This window comes from Centrocercus urophasianus, unplaced genomic scaffold, assembly GCF_019232065.1.
Source record: "Centrocercus urophasianus isolate 14NV4802_14NV808 unplaced genomic scaffold, USGS_Curo_1.0 seq_73, whole genome shotgun sequence".
NCBI classification, from domain to species: domain Eukaryota; kingdom Metazoa; phylum Chordata; class Aves; order Galliformes; family Phasianidae; genus Centrocercus; species Centrocercus urophasianus.
The window spans coordinates 12496269-12513697 of NW_024885344.1; the positions used below are offsets into that span (position 1 = coordinate 12496269).

At 39.5% G+C, this 17429-nt stretch overlaps 1 protein-coding gene across 1 annotated transcript in view; it reads left to right on the forward strand.

Moving 5' to 3' along the window:
* Positions 1–17429, forward strand: part of CALD1 (caldesmon 1) — a 186986-nt gene that overhangs the window by 92232 nt on the left and 77325 nt on the right. Inside the window, 1 exon segment of the mRNA XM_042837607.1 lies at positions 649–760. Coding sequence (XP_042693541.1) covers positions 690–760 — 71 coding nt within the window. The 5' untranslated portion in view covers positions 649–689.

Below are 17429 nucleotides of genomic sequence, written 5' to 3' on the forward strand. Positions count from 1 at the left end.
TTTTTTTTTCTTTTTCTTTTTCTTTTTCTTTTTCTTTTTCTTCTTCTTTTTCTTTTTCTTTTTCTTTTTCTTTTTCTTTTTCTTTTTCTTTTTCTTTTTCTTTTTCTTTTTCTTTTTCTTTTCTCTCCTTCTCCTTCCTTTTTTCTTTTTCCTTTTCTTTTTCCTTTCCTTTTTCTTTTTAGAAGGGGGGATAGGGACACAAGGACGGAGGCTAGCTTTTGCAAAACTTTTCATTATCTTTGCAATTAGAGAAAACAAGCAATCTCTTGTACAGCATTTTTACTGATTCCAGTAAAAACTGGAAGCTACAAGTTAAAATCCTGCTGAATTGTTGCTTTTGTTTGTAGGAAAAGACCTGTGACGTTACAAATAGCTGGTCTGCGGCTAGCAGATGTATACAGTCTTTACTTAAAGCATATTGGTTTAATTTTAACTAGGAAACTAAGCTCAGGCATGGGCTATGTTTATCCTACAAGGCATTTCATTTATCTTGTTTATCTCAACAATACTGAGGAAGTTAAATTTTTTGATAGAAAAGGAAAATTGTTACAGTGAAGTTCAGAAAGCAAAACAAAACTAAATGAACTCAGTTGTATAAATGCATTCATTGTGCTTTCTCTCTGATCTGAGTGGTCATCTCCCTTTTAGATTTGGATCATTCCAGAGCTCTGAACACTTGAGCACTCACCATGGATGACTTTGAACGCCGTAGAGAACTCAGGAGGCAAAAGCGTGAGGAAATGCGCCTTGAAGCAGAGAGGTGAGGTTGTATGGAAAATGGTGTCGGTGACTTGCCTTTTATTAGCAGTGGCTTTGAGGGTTTTTCTTTTAAATTCAAAAGCTTGCTGCAGCTAACTGAAGAGTCCTTGCTAAAAATATGTGCCATAAAATGCCTTTATTTAATATCATGGGAGAAGCTGGACATCAGTGGTATCTGTTGCCTATATCCCTTAGGGCATTATAAACTGGCTTCCAGTTATTTTGCTGAATGGATGAACGTGAACAGTGAGGGTATGGTAATGTGAAACTACTGATAGGAAAACTCATGCTAAGATGCTATGTGAGGCAGTGTTTGCTGAATGGAACAGATTTTGTGCTTTTAGATGTTGAGCTAAAATTATAGGTTTTCAATTGAAAGCTGAGATACCCTTGGTGGATGTGGTATAGCATATCTGTGACTTGTGTGCCACTGCTTTGCAACTGGTACTATGTTTGTTGTGCCTGTCATTATTTATTTACAGCCCTGCATGTAGGCAATACAGGCAGCATTTCCTATCAGTTATTGCAGATTACAGCTTTACTTTGGTGCAGTTGAGAACAGAACTTGTCATGGGCATGATGATGTCTATGAAAAGAAACAGCGTGAAAATATTAAGAATGATATTTGTTGAACTTCCATTTCATATTTATACAGATCCATTTGCTTTAATAGGATTTCCCGTGTTTTACAATGGAGTAAGTAGAGAGAAAGTCAGGCTCTATTGTTGTAATATTTATTTTGATATAAAGATTTGATGTAGTTTATTAACAACATTGTGATTTAAAAAAAATGGAACTTAGGTTTAAGCATATTTTGTTCCCACTTCTGTGTTTAATTTTGCATATGGACTTCTTTTTTTTTTTTTTTCTTGACTTTTCCATTCACTAGCAAAACTATGGTGTTTCAGGTTCTGTGTGCTGTAGACAAAATACTTTTTTTCCTAAGCATTTTAAGATGAAATGAAATCAGAAGTCAGCAGAATGCAATACCAAATATATTTTGTAAGTCTGCACTGAGCTTTTTAATAAAGCCTTGCTTACATAGCAGAGCTCTTTGATGGACTCTGATAGTATCTAGGGTGAACTCCCAGACAAATGAGATGGAATAGTGACCTTTCTTTTGAAAGGAAATGTTGCCTGGCAGAACTGAGCTTCTGAGCTCTCATCAGGCTATAAGCAGAATCCATGAGCTCTGGAAGACAGCAGTGCTGCCTGCAGGTAAATAAACTTACATGGGGCATGGTGACCAAAGGGAAATGAGATAGTCTTCCTTTGCAAACCAGCATCACCTGGTTCGTGGCTAATCCCAACAGAAAGAGAAGCAAATGTGCCGTGTCACAAAGTGGCCTTCTTATCCCAGAAGGTTCTTCTCCAGACCAGTAGTAATATATTTTGGTTGGACAGAGTGGGAGGAATTTCAGAGCCTGTGCCAGTGCAAGCCTGGCCTGCTGGGTGAGCAGAGCTTCTGCTTCCAGTGGTATCTGGCTTGTGCTTCCTATTGCAGCATTTATTTAGGCAGAAATGAGATGAAATGAAGGAAGGTGTGTGATGTTACTGTTGATGTGGGCATAAATGCTGGGCACATGCACCAACTGGAAAGAAGTCTGCTGTTTGTCCGAGAAGTCAAATAGCTCAGATAGCATGCTGGAAGTCCGGTCTGAGGTCCATTTCCACTGAATGTGCATTCACCACATGTACATTCATTTTAGCAGAGTTTTAACAGCATTGTATAATGAGAACATACAATATTCATATACTTCTACTACACTTCCACTCTACAAAAAACAACATGCTTTTAAAACAAAGGCTCAGAGTCTGAGGTTTATTGCTAACACTCAGATGCTGTTGAGGATTCTGGGATATGTAGTCTAGAAGGTATTTTCTACCCTGGAAAAAGTCATATGCATTTCTCTGTACAGTCATTCAAACTCTACAAAAGTATGCTGAGACTGCTGAGTGATTTGGGTGCCAGTGATGTTGTGTGTCCATTTTGTGGATGTGGTGACAGTTGCAGGGGATAACGGGGTTGGCGCTTGTTGCCATAGAAATAGAAATCCAGTATATCCAGTGTGTCAATAAGTCACAGTGTAATACATAGGCTGAGCTGTCTCTGTTCATGCAGAGGGAAACTGGAGCTTTGAGGGGACAAAAGCTGCAATGAACAGCTCAGCGGTGGCCTTTGAAGGACCATACCTGGGAAGCCATGAGGGTTAATGTCTGTACCTCCCTTCCATGAACAGGAAGTCAAGCGGTTGGGGCAAGAGAGGGATGGCCTCTGAGGTGGGATACAGTCCCAATTTACCCACCCATGCATCCTTTTGGGAAGTATTTTTTGCAGTGCTTGGAGCCGCTGTGCTGTTTTTTGTTGTTGGGGGGGGGGGGGGGTTGGGTGTATGTGGTAAACTTTGTGGAGGAGACAAAATTGATGCAAGACTGGCTGGATGAGTAGGGCTTGGGTCTGTTTCCCTGTTTTCTGCTCAGTCGCTGCAGAAGCACTCCGTGCCCTTTCCCACACATTTGAAGACTTTCAGCAATAAATTGCTGTACGCTAAATCTTGCTGCACTCCCTGTGCTGCTGCCAACTTCAAGCATTCAAGTATTATGAGTCAGACCTCTTGAAAGTCACAAGACTGCTTTAAAAATCTTGAGATCTTAAAAATAATTTAGTCTGGCCTTTTTATTTTGGGTTTGCCATAACAATAACAGGGCCTGACTCTCAAGTTTGGATGTCTCTTGGAGCTGGGACTTCATGAAACTCACCCCAGCAGGGGCAAGGTCAGGGAGGAGCTGCACATTGGTCCTTTCTGCATAGCAAATGGAGCTGAGGGCCAGCAGGATTTAGGCATTTATTAGCAAATGAATATGAAACTCTGAGTTATGTGTAGTGAATTCACACTTCAGGGATTTGTGGATCATTCTCACCTTCAAAAATATGACTACAACATGTTTGCGTACCTGTCTGTTCTTCTGCCTTAAACCACAGCAATCTGCTAGCCAGACCTCCCTTGATCTGAATACTTTTGGGTCTTTTGTCAAGTAAGAATAGTGTGTTCCTGAAGAGCAGCACGGGGGCTGAAAATGCAGTGTTTGCTCTGAGCATTGGTACCTGATGTGTAGGCTGTATTTCCTAGGCCTCCCAGAAACAGTTTAGGCTTCTTTGTGTCAAACAGTAAACACAGAAATGAAAACACCATATGCAACAGCACTATTTGTAATTCAGTCAGCTGCAGTGACGCATTTTACCATTTCCTGGGTTAAAGGCACATGGAGGGTTTACCTTCTCATCCTGACAACCACACCCTCCAGAGACAGAGACGTGCAGATGGCTTTAAGTCTGTAAGGCCTCATGGACAGCATGCATGAGAGGGGGTGCCCTGAATGCTGCCTCTTCTGCAGGGCCCAGAGGTTGCCTGAGGCCTGGTCAGGGTAGATGTACCATCAGCTTCCCGAGTGACCATCATGCTAGAGCCACTGTTGCCCAGCAACATATGCCTGATTTCTGGAGATGCTTATGGTGAGTGCAGTCCACCTGGGCTGATGTTTGGCTTTGTTGTTGTTGTTGTTTTCATTCCCCTTCCTTGTTAGAAAGCTGATAGAAATGATGATGCTTTGTTGTGGTGGGTAGCTCTGCTGTTTTGGGTTGATATGCTCAGGAGTGATGATGAGGAAGCTACCTTTGTCTTTTAAAGACCAACAGAATGGTCCACTCTTGGCATGTGCTTTTAACGTTAGTTCATGCCATGGCAGCTCAGATATAAATTGCTACTGGTCCAGAAATCTCGTGTTTCATTAGCATTTTACACTCTTCTCATTTCAAGATATACTACGTCGCCTGGTTTTCCCATATACAGGCCTGTCATGTCCACCCAGAATTAGCCTCAGCTGGATTTTTTTGGCTTTTTGTGTTTACCTGTTACTTCTGGAGGTTTATCATCTTTTCTGAAGTAGCATCACAGACCTGTCTAGGGGCATGTGTCCTAAAATGGAGGTGGGACCTGCCCCCAGTGTGTCAGATTTACTGCATGTGCTCGTGCTGCCAGAACTCTGCAAGACTTTCTAGACACAGGCTGGAACAAAGTACGGCACTGCTAACTGCTCCATTCTGGTAGCATTTTGTGTGTGGTTTCTACTACACAACTGTGAGGGCAGGGAAAGTCAGACTCCACCAGCTATTTGGGTGACCTCTGGAACTATTATGTGGTGGAGCTGAGGATTCATCCTGATCCTTGGTGGCAGAGAGAGACCTGTGCATGGGCCCACACCGGCTGAAGTCACTTGGAAGCTTTCCATTTATTTCACTGGGCTCTGGGCTAGGCCCTACCTGAGTTATTCCAGCCAGATGATTTATGAGGCAATTTCAGCGGCAGCCTTGAAGGAGCTGGATGAGCACTTTGCCTCCTAGTCACAGGGTACATACCGTGCTGCACAGGCAGGGCTGTCACAGAAATGGTTTGTGTTTACTGATGAAAAAAAATCCATCTGTAGCTGAAGCACAAGGGGCTGGCTTCTTTCAGCAAGTGACGCCTGCTTTTTTTTGCCTCTTCCTGGGCAATAAAAGATGTTCCATGGCCATCGGGCTTTGTCGTTTTGATGCTGTAGCTGACACTGGAAGAATTCAGCCTGGGGTTGGCTAGAGTGTGCATGAGTGAAGTATTGAGGCGAAACACGTCTTTAAGTGGGAGAAGATCTACTTCCATGACTTCAGAAAAAACTGCGAGTGAAGACTTACCCTTTGAATTCTCTGAAGAATAGCTCTCAGATTAATCTATTTAGCACATAAGCCATGAATTTATAATTGACTGACTTGCCAATTCCCCTGCAAAGTATTTTCACCTTTCCCTGGTATCAGGACTCTTTAAAACATTATACTAGCAAGCAGGTTGAATTTGCTTCCTTGCCACACCATCACCACACAGAATCCCGAAAAGTCCAAGGGTCGGTGTCAGACTGGTCTCTGTTTAGCTGATGCTTAACTGAATTTGAACCACAGCTTTGCTTTGTGTAATGCTCTTCCCCAAAGGACAGCAGGTAATTTCACAGTGAAGGGTGATCCTGGTATACAAATACAATGTAGAGAATTGGCTATCTAGCAGCAAATCTCAGGCCAGTAAAAAGGCTCTCTTTAATCATGATATTGCTGGCTATGTAGGATCTCCTGACAGGAGTTGTAGCAGTCTTAACTAAAGAACTCATCTCCTTGCAAATCAATAAGGTATTAATAAATATATGATAAGATTCAAGTGTCACCCGCATTTCTGCTGCAAATAATTACAAATGGAAGAACATTTCATGCCATTCAATGCACTTATTTTATCTTCTATTGCACTTGAATTAGTATTTATATCACAACAACTGTAGCAGGAGACTGTCGTTAGGGTATACACAGAAAGGTTACCATTAAGCTTAATCGTTCATTATGTCATTAATTACTAAATGTAGTATGTAAGGATTTTTTCTTAACTATTTTTTAAACATGTAACAGTTTAATCGCAAACTCTCTCCAGCTTATCATGTAAACAGTTTCATAAGGCAGTGTGGTTCCCATTTGTGAACATAGGTTAGGGAAATTTCACAGAAATAACCTGGCTTGTGGACTGTGGATAGAGGCAGCTTTCAGCTGGCTGGAAGTCTCCTGGAGTGTTCCTGTTGAGGCTGATGTAGCTCAGGAGCTCAGGTAATCATAACAAGGGCTGAACCTACAAGTTAAGAAGGTAAAGGCAGCAGAATCAGACAGTGTGTGTCCTTATAAGAGTTAATGAGAAGTGTGTCGCTTATCTTCTCAACAAGTAAGACAGAAGATATTTGTTGTCTGGGTGTCTTAGTACATTTGTAGTGCAAGGAAAGTTCATTGCTGTGAGGCACAAAATAGGCAATTTCTGTGCTTCTGACTAAGACAGCTTAAGTGAGGATAAGTAAGTATTAATATTAGATCAACACTGAATGACCACAAACAGCTTTTGAAACTGCTTCTTATTGTTGAAAGAGTTATCTCTGAGATAGGCTATAGAGTGAGGAAAAATGTTAAACATTGTTCGAAGTTTAAAAATGAGCATGAATTGATACTTCTAAATTATCTCCTGCGTTTTGAAAGGTTAGGGATTGTCTATGCCTGGTTGCATTTTCATTAATGGTCTTCAGAGATTGTGCTTTGATTCAGATTTTTGTAACTGAATGAAGAGAATAATCTCAACAGAGTTTTCAAGGATGTTTAAACATATGAGAGGCTGACTGCATATACTTAACAAAGAATTTCCCAGTGTTCATGATTTATTTCAGAACAGTACTTCCAAAAACGTCACCCTCTGGCTTCCAGAGGACTGTGCTTTGTTTAATTCAGCCTTCTTTTTGTACTAAAACACAAGCTACAGTAATTTTATCTCTTCATGTTCTCTTTATATATCCTCAAGTTTCAAGTTCAAGGGTATCTGCTTGTCTTTCTATAAAATACCTTCTACAAGAGCTGAGACGTGACATATTCTGCCCAGAAGTTAAATTTTTTTAAAAAATGAATAAATAAGGTTAGAAGTGCATGAGGATTGAGCACAAATTGAGACAAAATAGTCCAGCTGTTAATCTGTCTTCCCAGCTACCTTACATTTCAGGACTGACAGAAAATATTTGGATTGTCAAGGTGAATTTGGCCCTGCACATTATACTGATCACTGTTCCTGGAATTCTTGGAGCTCATTCTTAACACAGACAAAAAAATGTAATTGATTCAGCGCCTCCTTAAAGCCTGCCCTAATGTTGTCACTCTGAAGTGAGAGTGGATATTAGACAAATCTTTGCTTTGCTAGCATTTCAGATGCCCTGGAGATAATAACCAAACATACACAAACCTGAGTAGAGCCCTACCACTTAATTTTACAGTGACTGTGCATTATGCAGGTTGTATTTTCTTTAAATGTCCTAATGGAGAAGTGTTTTATAAAAGAAGCCTTGTTCTTCCAAATAGTTAGACATGAAAACTATAGACTTTACTCAACTAACCCCCCTACAGTTCCTAAGCAGACAACAAAATGGGCTCCTTAATATTGCAGGTATGAATCCCACATGTATGTTAAGATTTCTATAATCTCTGTACTACATCTACCATAGCAGCTAAACTTTTAGGAGGAGAGCATCCAGGCAGCTGGCAAACTGCCATGTCTTTCACCTCTTTCAGCAAAGTGGCAAGTTTGCTTTAGAATCACCAAGAAGTGTTAGAAATTCTTGGGTGAAAAGCTCCCCTTCCCATCCTATAGCCAGCTAGCCCACCTATCCCCCAAAGAAGTCTATCATTCTGTTTTCTACTGGTTTTATTAGCTTAACTACTCTAAAGCCTTTGATGAACTGGATCTTATTTAAATGCCTACTAAATATGGGCATTGAGCCATGCCTTTTGGTGCTTGTTATTGACAATTGTAGTATGCATGTTTAAAAGGGTACCAGGAGTCGTAGGACAGTATGGTATTTCTTCATGGTTTTAAGAATTACTGAGGCATAGGCACTGCACGAAGGAAAACATGAGGCTGAAGGAATGTAGCTGGCATTGTACATATACGTCAATGGCTGCCCTGTCACATTTATGTGAAAAATAACATCTCTTCAGTATCTTAACGTGCAAATCGGCAGAATGTAGTCAATTAAGCTAAGATAGTCTGTGATGTTCTTGCAGCTCTGTGAATCTGCCATTGTTTCTTCAGACACTGTAAATCATAACTAGCGTCAGAATTTTTTCATACAAATGACTTCAGAAATTCAAAATGCAAAAAGCTACATTAACTCAATATTAGCCTGAGGTTTGTGAAGGCTCAGAGACTTGGAACTTTCTGTAGCAGCCACAGATGAGCTATGTGACTCTGACTACAAATATCTCTTCCCCTTGTAGGCAGGCTGGCACCCTAGTGCCCCTGGCAGCATTTCCTGTCCTTTGGCAAGGAATCATAGAATCACATGAATGTATCAGAGTTCATCAGCCCTTCATGGAAATCACCTTCTACAAAAGCTCAGTTAACTCGGTATGGCTGGGACTGTGGCTACTGTCCTAAAAAAAAAAAAAAAAAAAACAAAAAAGCCAGAATAAAGGACACTTGATTATTGGTTATTGGTTCCTGGGTCTACTTTCTGTCCTACTTTCTCTGATAGGTGGGGAAATCTCCCATCTTCGTTGATCTAGACAGTCAGTGTCAGTTGGCAAATGAAACTGCAGGAACCATTGCTAATGTTTATTAGATCCCCAGGCTTGTGCCTGTTCATAAATAAAAACAACTGATCTGTATTTTTGTTCTAGACAGTAAGTATGTGATCAAGCTCTCATCTGTGGTTACTTCCCACATGCCCAACACCTGCAACTATTGAAGAGGAAGGGTCAATTTAGTTCACTGCCAGGCCATAGGATTATTTATATCTTACGGCACAAATATATCTGCTTATAAGCAATTTGGCCAAAAATGCCCTGTGTGTGTGGTGACACAATATTGCATCTGAAAGAGGTGTTGAATATAGGCTACTGTGGATGGAGAGTGATGTTTAATTTGCTTTTTTGCTTTAAGCAGAAGAAAATAACTGAAAACACGTCTCTAAAACTTCAAATTTCCAGAGTGGTGTACAAATTACCTCTTAGCTGTTACATCACAATGCCTTCTTTTCAGTGAATAAGAACATTGTTAAACTTGTTGCTTTATTCTGTGGCTATTCCTCAGGGCACACTGGACGCAGCAAAGGAAAAGTTATAAGACACAAAAGAAACTATAGTCATTACTCAACTATGATACTCTTTCAAGAGTGACATGAACATGACATGGGTTTAGCCAGTGGGTTTCTAGGAACATCTGCTTCTCAGCGTGAGTTAACGTTTTAATAACATCTTAATGAACTGATATCTGAAATTAAACTGGAAAATCAGATTTCCATTTAAAAAACTGAAACTAATTTGTTTGCAGGGATAATAGAAATCAAATGCATGACATGAATAAGCACTGTATATAAGCACTATCAAATTGCTGGTAGCCTGGGCAAAGTTACCTTTTTACTGTTCACTGCAAAGAACTACAGAGGGAAAAATATGATGTGTAAATTATACTCCAAACTGATTTCAGCTTGCAGAAGCATCACATTTGGTTAATTAGATCCTGCATTTTGGCTTTGTGCCTTTAAACAAATATATCATTACTGAAGATAAATGCTTATAAGCAGCTTTATTTCTCTCATGATAACCTACTTATTAGCTTGCACTAAACAAAGAAAATCCTCCATGCCAGCAGATTGTCTTTGTGTGATCAAGCTCTTTCATGAGACATCAGGTGTATGAGTTTCTTGGGCAACTTAATTTATCAGCACACAGCTGCAGAAATATTCCTGCCAGAAATAAGATCAGTGGGCAACTACGCCATAGGAAAGAAGTCCGGTGACTGCAGTCTCTGTGGATGCTGGCACACAGAGTGAAGAGGGGCTGGTAACAGAAGTGGTACAGCTACACATGAGAAAGAGCAGTAGTTCTGTCAGCCTTGTGGTGGGGTCCTTATCTTCCTGGGGAGCTGTGAGGGTGATGAGAAGTGGAGAAGGAAGCAGGATGTTTCTCTATTAGTTTATTGGAAAGTATAAACTAATGGGTTGTGTATGTGGCAGTTAAAGGTCAGTCTCATTGAGAATGACATTAAGAAAATATAAATAGATGCTGTTTTTCTCTCTTTCATGTCAAAACCTGTTGGTGAAACCAAAACTTGCATATTAATAATCTTTTTTGGGTGGAATTTTGTTGGATAGGCCATTGAAAAATGGCCAGCAAAATTTGATATAAAAATCAAGGGAAGAATGTAACTCAGCAGCTAGTTGTGACTTTTTGTTTAAAAATGATCAAAGAAACAAAAAAATAATATTTTTATTTTTTAACCCAACATTTGCTGAATACATGCTTCAGTTTCCTTTAAGATAGCTTGTGACCCATTTTTAATTGAGACAAAATCTAAAAGCCAGCATGGACTACTTTAGCAAGAGATTATGTTCTAGGTAGACAGTGTTCTTCTTGTGCTGAGGCTGTAAGAGTGTTGCTGAAAACTGGTACTGAAAAGCAGGGAGTCTTCAGTGATATTAAATTAATTCTCTATACTAGTGCTTTCCTCTTCCACCAGTATGAGACAGCATTTTGTCTGCTGGGATTTGAACTGACTCAAACAAGTAATCCTTCTGTGAGCACTCTTTGTATGATATAAACGTGATGCATATCATGCTAAATGTTTAAGTCAATTAAGTGCACACAGTGGAGAGTAACCACATGAATGTGGCTCAAGTTGCTGCTTGTCATCCAACTCTCTTGCAAGGGAGGTATCTTACTGTGAAACTGTGTGGCAGAGTGAGCTCTTTTATGTTTAGACTGAGAGGTTTGCACAGATTTAATTCACTTGAGGTAAACTTCTGCAACTTCTATGTACAGACAAGGCCTTCGTGACTGCGGAGAGACATGTTGGTATTGGAGTCCTCAATAAGGAACTTGTGTTGATCTTCAGGGTTGGCATTTTCCATACAAATCTGTCTCCTCTCATAGTCGCTTTTGTCTACTGGTAACATGAAGCTGTGGAGAAATGGGAGGTATGTGCCATGGATGTGGAGGCTCAGATAACTGACCTACTTCAGCCCCTTCCAGGAGAAGGCTGATATGAGATGGGTGAATGAGGTTTTATGCATATCCACCAATTGCTGCTGACCTCATGTCAAGAAAAGCATCTCCAAGACTTGCTGTAAGCCACAATGGAGTTGGCAAATGCCTACAGCTATTCCTGGTCCTGCAGCAGGCTTCTTGCAGTAGCTTGGCCTGTCATTTCTAGCTGTTTCAGAGGGACATCCTGCAAAGACAGAGAGAGATACTAGAGAGAAAAATCATGATTTTGCTTTTAAAGTGAGAAAAGCAGTGCAGGAGTATCTGAGAACATATGTATTCACTTGTTCAAAAAACATAGTGCTTCTTACCACAAAAGGATTTCCTTTGCATAATAGCTTAATTCTTAGAAATGTCATTTTTTTAATATATTTAATTCTTTTTAATGGAAGGAGGGATGCCTTTGTTAAGCAAAACCTTGACCTCAGTGAGCAGACAGTGCTTCACAGGAGCAAACTGTTTTCATTTATAACATTGCCCTCTAGCAATAAGAGCAAAATCACATGTCCTGTGTACCAATCCTGTGTGTTTCTGAAAAGCATAATTATAACAGGGTAGTGAGAAAAGATACAGGGTTGGAAGTTATCCGTAGAGCAGAACTGCTTCCTGATATAGAAAAAAAACCTTTTTCACTTGCATTTTCTGAACAAAGGTAAAGAAGGAGATGCTATAAACAACTTCCAGTGAAATGGAATTTTGATGAAATAAAAACAAACCTCACAAACTTATTTTTTTCAGCAGCCTTCATAGAACTTCAAAAAGTTTTCAGCAAAAAACAGCTGTCAGATTTTCACAAAAAAGCTTACAGCTGTGAGGTTGACTACCAACTAAGACTGTCTCCACTTCTCCTACTGCTTATCTTCTTGTGAGAGGTCCAGCATAAAGTGAAGACTTAGGAGGACAGCCCTTCTGATCATCTATGTAGATACTACTTGTAACTATACCACATCATGAGATGGTTATTCCATTGCATTCGTATGGCACATCATGCAATCCTTTGAGATGAAATTCTCAACTCCCAGTCTAGTTTTCTCCCCTTCCCCCCTGAAGAAAACTTTTCTAAAAAAAAAATTTGAAAGGAAGAAAGTTGTGTGTGCTTTCACAGATAAAATGGCTGAACAGATATTTTCACAAGAGCACAGAGTCCTCAAGAATAGCATTGCTACAATTTGTTTGGAATAGGTTTCTTTTTACTAACCTGCACCTGCTAAACTGAACAGTACTTGTTGCTTTACCAGTTTATTGTCAGCCCATACAAAATGACAAGCTTTTTTAGGCACTACTGCTCAGAACATTCCCAAGATTCTCCAGCTGGCTATTAGTGCACTGTCTTAATAAGGCAGCGCAATAGTCACAAAAGACAAGGAGATGACTTTTCTAAACATTGGCTACACATGGATTCCTTTTATGGTCCAGCTTGTGCAGTGGGGTATTCCGCTGAAGGTCAGCGACATGGATAACAAAGTGCTTCCCACTGCAGCTTGCCTTTTGAGTGGAGGCATCACAGTGCCACGTGTACAGCTTGCTCTGAGAGGGAGAGAAAGAAATAGATGGTAGGAAAATATAGAAAAAGGGCAAAAAAAACATGGTGGAGTGCTGTATATTTTATATGGATGCTATTGCTTTGTTCATCATGGCTGCAGGATGAATGCCATGTGCAAAAGAAACGTGCATGTATTGGGCTGGTATTTTACACAAAAAAAAAAAAAAAAAAAAAGCCCCTGAAAAATTTCTCAGTAGGGTTTCAGAGTTCAGGTCATCCCTCAGGAACACCAAGGGCAAATTTTTATGTCATGCTCATGACTATGGCTTTTCATTCTTGCAACAGTATGGGATAGTGAGCTAATGACCTTTTCAAACCAGTGAGTTATGATGGCTGGAGGGGTTGTCTGCGCTGCAATGCCACAAGATGAATTAATTTAAGCAAAAGGTTTTTTTTAAAATTTTTTGAATTTTCCCTCCCACCTCTTTCTCTCCATACAAGCTAGTGAGTCGTTTCCCTCATTAGTATTTAATTGTCTTACATTGGAAAGTTGAATGAGATCCTTGAGGGCTATTGTCTTATTTCTTACAAAAATATTTCAGGGAATGAGTGACTCATTTCAATGTTTCTGAAGAGAAAGGATATATTGGCTATTAATTTAATATGAGAAATCCCCTATTAAGTAATGAAAATCTACCTCATCTTGTTTTGTCAGGCCTGAATGTATGTACAGGATATACATAAATTGAATAGAAGAAAATATATCTTCAAGGCAAAGCAGAAATGTTTAGGCATATTCAATAGGTCTGTAATCTAATTTTTCTTCTTCTGATTATTGTCAGATGGGCTAATACGATACCTAATAAACCATGTCAATGCAAGACTTTAATTGTGTCATCAGCTCTGAAAGTGAGAAAGGAGAAGCACTTGAAGGTGTTTTGGTGACTCATCTCTTAGAAGTCAAACTTTCTTCATCTGTTTTGCTGTTCCTTCACTATCCCCATCCTGACTTCACCTCACTGTATATTTACAATGAAATCCTGATGCAGTGACTTCGATATCATCATAAGTCTTGCATTTTTGTGGTTATGCTGGGTTTGAAAGGAATTTGACTTCTCAGTTTGTTGGCTGTATAGTTTTACTGGATATAATCTCACTTGGAGAACATAAGGTATAAATGTGCAAGACTGGAGCAAAAATCACAAGACATGCAATTTGGTTAATGAGAGCTCCTAAACTCTTGTCAATGTCTGCTGATAACAGAAGAGATCTGAAATAGAAATGATTATTGAACAGTACTTTTTAAGGCAGAAAAGAGCCAGGTTGGCCCTTAGTTAAACTCAGAGGGTGAATTTAGTAGGCTGCGTCATTCCTTCATAGCTGTTCCATGTTATATTGCATTCACTATTTTAAAACTTGCACTCACATGTTTCAGTCTGAATCCTGTTTTCAGTGGTTGTGAGTGTTTAGCAATTACTCTGAATTTAAGGAATTGGTATAACGGAGAACAGAGATCATTTGTCCTGTCGTCATTATACTGCTGGAAGAGAAAATATTGGTAAGATGTCTTGGTGACTAAGAATGACTTTTCCGTCACCAACCTGTCTTCCTTTATTTATTGGTTGTTCTTTCCTCTAGGGAAGAACTTGGGCTGTACCCTGTCATCAGTTTTTAAGCCAAATTCTTTATGGAAGTCAATAGGGAGTCCTGCGCAAAGGGAAATGACATAATGTTGCCCTTTAGTCCTACCTACCGAGAAGCAGACTTGGGAAACATACACATTTTCCTAATTACTGAGTACTGAATTTACAGCATATGTTCATTTTCTATCGACATCCGGCAGCTACCCAACATATTGTAAATTGGGCCATTTGTATTCAAAACAATTGTTTTTAATAAAAATATTCTGAATGTTGTCTTTATTTGGATTACACATGGTAAGTATTGAGGTCTTCACTGTTCTGAGGTGAAGAATGAGCCATTTTTATGAGAGACATTGACTGTTCTTAGCTAAAATGTCTCCTTGTCCTATTGGAGTACATGATGAGTTAGTAGGCTGCCATGCTTTACTCAAGCAATAAATGCATTTTGCTGAAGATGCGTCTCTGTAGTTTGCAATGCACTTTCCACAGGAAAGTGTGAACATATGCTGATACTATCTGAATTGTCAACTTTTACAGGAGAAATTCTTCAGGTTCTGTGCCTAATGGCCTACTTTTACAGTGACGTTAAGTTGCTCCTATGCAGGGCAGGATGAATAGAGTTTCAGAACGGTTTTAAAATTGAGACTTTTAAAATAAGATAATCAGTTTGCTTATTAAAATTCAGACTCTTTAAGTGCTTAAGTAGATGAAGGAAGTCTGTAAACATAAGGGGTATAGATGAAGCACAGCCTCAGGGGAATGTTTCAAAGATACCTAGAGGAGACTCCTTATTTTGGGATTAAAACCATTTAAAATATTTTTACCCCTTTCCTTTAGCGCTGGATTGCGTTTGTTATGGCATAAGCTGTTTGTATATACTTCATAACCTTACGAACTGAGATCTAGACAATCTTTTTTTTTTCATCATCCAGGTATCATGGTAATGCAATTCACTTAGCTTTGCTGAAGCAAACTAAGAGCGATTCATTGTCACAGCCAAAAATCTAGCAGATGGGATGGATGAAACTTTTATTCTTGCCTGTTTATCTAATAGATTTTTCTCCAGCCTACAGCTGCAGAATTTTGAGAATGTGGGGAATCACCCAAACCAGAATTTTCAGCATCAGTATTTTGGTATTGGTCTTTTTAGAAGGCATGAAATATCGTCTTCCACAGTAGGCTGCAATAATCCACCTCCGTAAGTTTTATGGTCTTTATGGAGGGATGGCCTGCATCTATTGATTACATTTAAGTAAAACTTCATGCACATTTTGTGGCATGGAAAATTGGATGCAGACCCTTCGTTTATCTCTGCCGCTCACAGCCTGTTGACTTCTGGATGTTGATATGGAGATATTACAGTGCATGTGGTGGTGACTTCTTGGGCTGACAGTCTGATAATGCTAGACTTGTTAAATGTTCTGTGCCAGGCACTGAGATGGCATGAGCTGTTTTGCACAGCCTGCAGTCTGTTTGTGGGACTGCCCTGCTCTTAATCTGTTAGATACTTACAAAGACTGGAGATGAGCAACCTCCTTGCAGCCCTTTTCCTCTAGATTTTATGAGTTTCCACATGATATGGCTTTTGTTTAAGGCAGTCAGAAATGTCTTTCAAGTGTCTACAAGCTTTAGAGGCGCATCTTGAAAAACCAGTTGATGGGGTACTTTAATGTATTACTGATTTGTCTGTGTGAGAGCACGATGTGGAAGACATCTGGAGACTTGTTCTGGCCAAGACTAACAAACACGATGCTGATTTTTTTGGGAAAGTAATCAGAAAATAGGGCAGAAATCATACCAGACCCTTTGACTGAAAGTACTTTTGTGCCATTTTTGGAGCGGATTCACCATCTGGGTTAGCAGCTATGGTCATATCAGATTATTATTTTTTCCCTGTTTTTGTTTTGCTTGTTTTATTTTCTTTTTTTTCTTTTCTTAAAGCACAGTCATGTCCTCGTTTCTTGTAAATGTGCCTTTGTCATCATGGGTTTAGGCTGTCAGAATACATTTTTCCTCGAGCTCCATCTTTAATCACTTAGTGGCAGACGTGGGAATAGAGGCCATGCCTTAGAGACAGGACTGTCATCTCAGTAAGGCAGAGAACAGCTGTGAGCTTTCCTACAGAGCAGCCTGGTCTGCGCTTCACCTGCAAGCTGTGTTTCCAGCATCTCGTAAACTAGGACAAACAGGGCTTCACCTTGTAATATACGGAAGTGTGTCTCAGAAGACACAGAACTGCTTGCAACCTTCACACAGAGAAAGGGAATAGGGCAGTTGAGCTTATATATCTAGTGAACATTGTGAACAAATAATAAATTAAGACTTAAAGAAAAAAAATAAGTCACTTATGTAACTCAATTCCCTTCACTAGACTTCCTCCTCCCTAGCCATGCTCCCCATTATTTATCAATTAAATATGCTAGGAGTATTGAGCTGCTGACCACAGAATTGGGAAGGTGGTGGAATAATGGTTATTATACTGTTCTAAAAGCCATAATACTGAATACCAGAAAGAATGAGAGTCAGATGTAGATGATGCTGTTGAGTTGCCATTGGTAGAACAGAATGTACTGTACTATCCAGCAATGGTTGCTGCTTTGTGTAAAACCATATACTATGACTGAAATGTCATGTCAGTCTGTAGCACTTGTGTGGTTTATAGGCTTCTCATTACGTCGCTAAACTGTGTGCAATAGATTAAACTGCCATTAAAATTCCATGTCTCAAAACAGTTTATTTTGCTGTGCTAACTTCCCTCTGCTTCCACAGAAAGTTACGTGTAAGACTCTTAGCATTCAGGCAAAGGTTTCTGTTTGCTATTCCTTCTATGGACAAAATTCTTATTGATTTCATCCTTAAAAGAAGGGATGGAAGTACTTTTTTTTTTTTTTTTTTTTTTTTTTTTTTT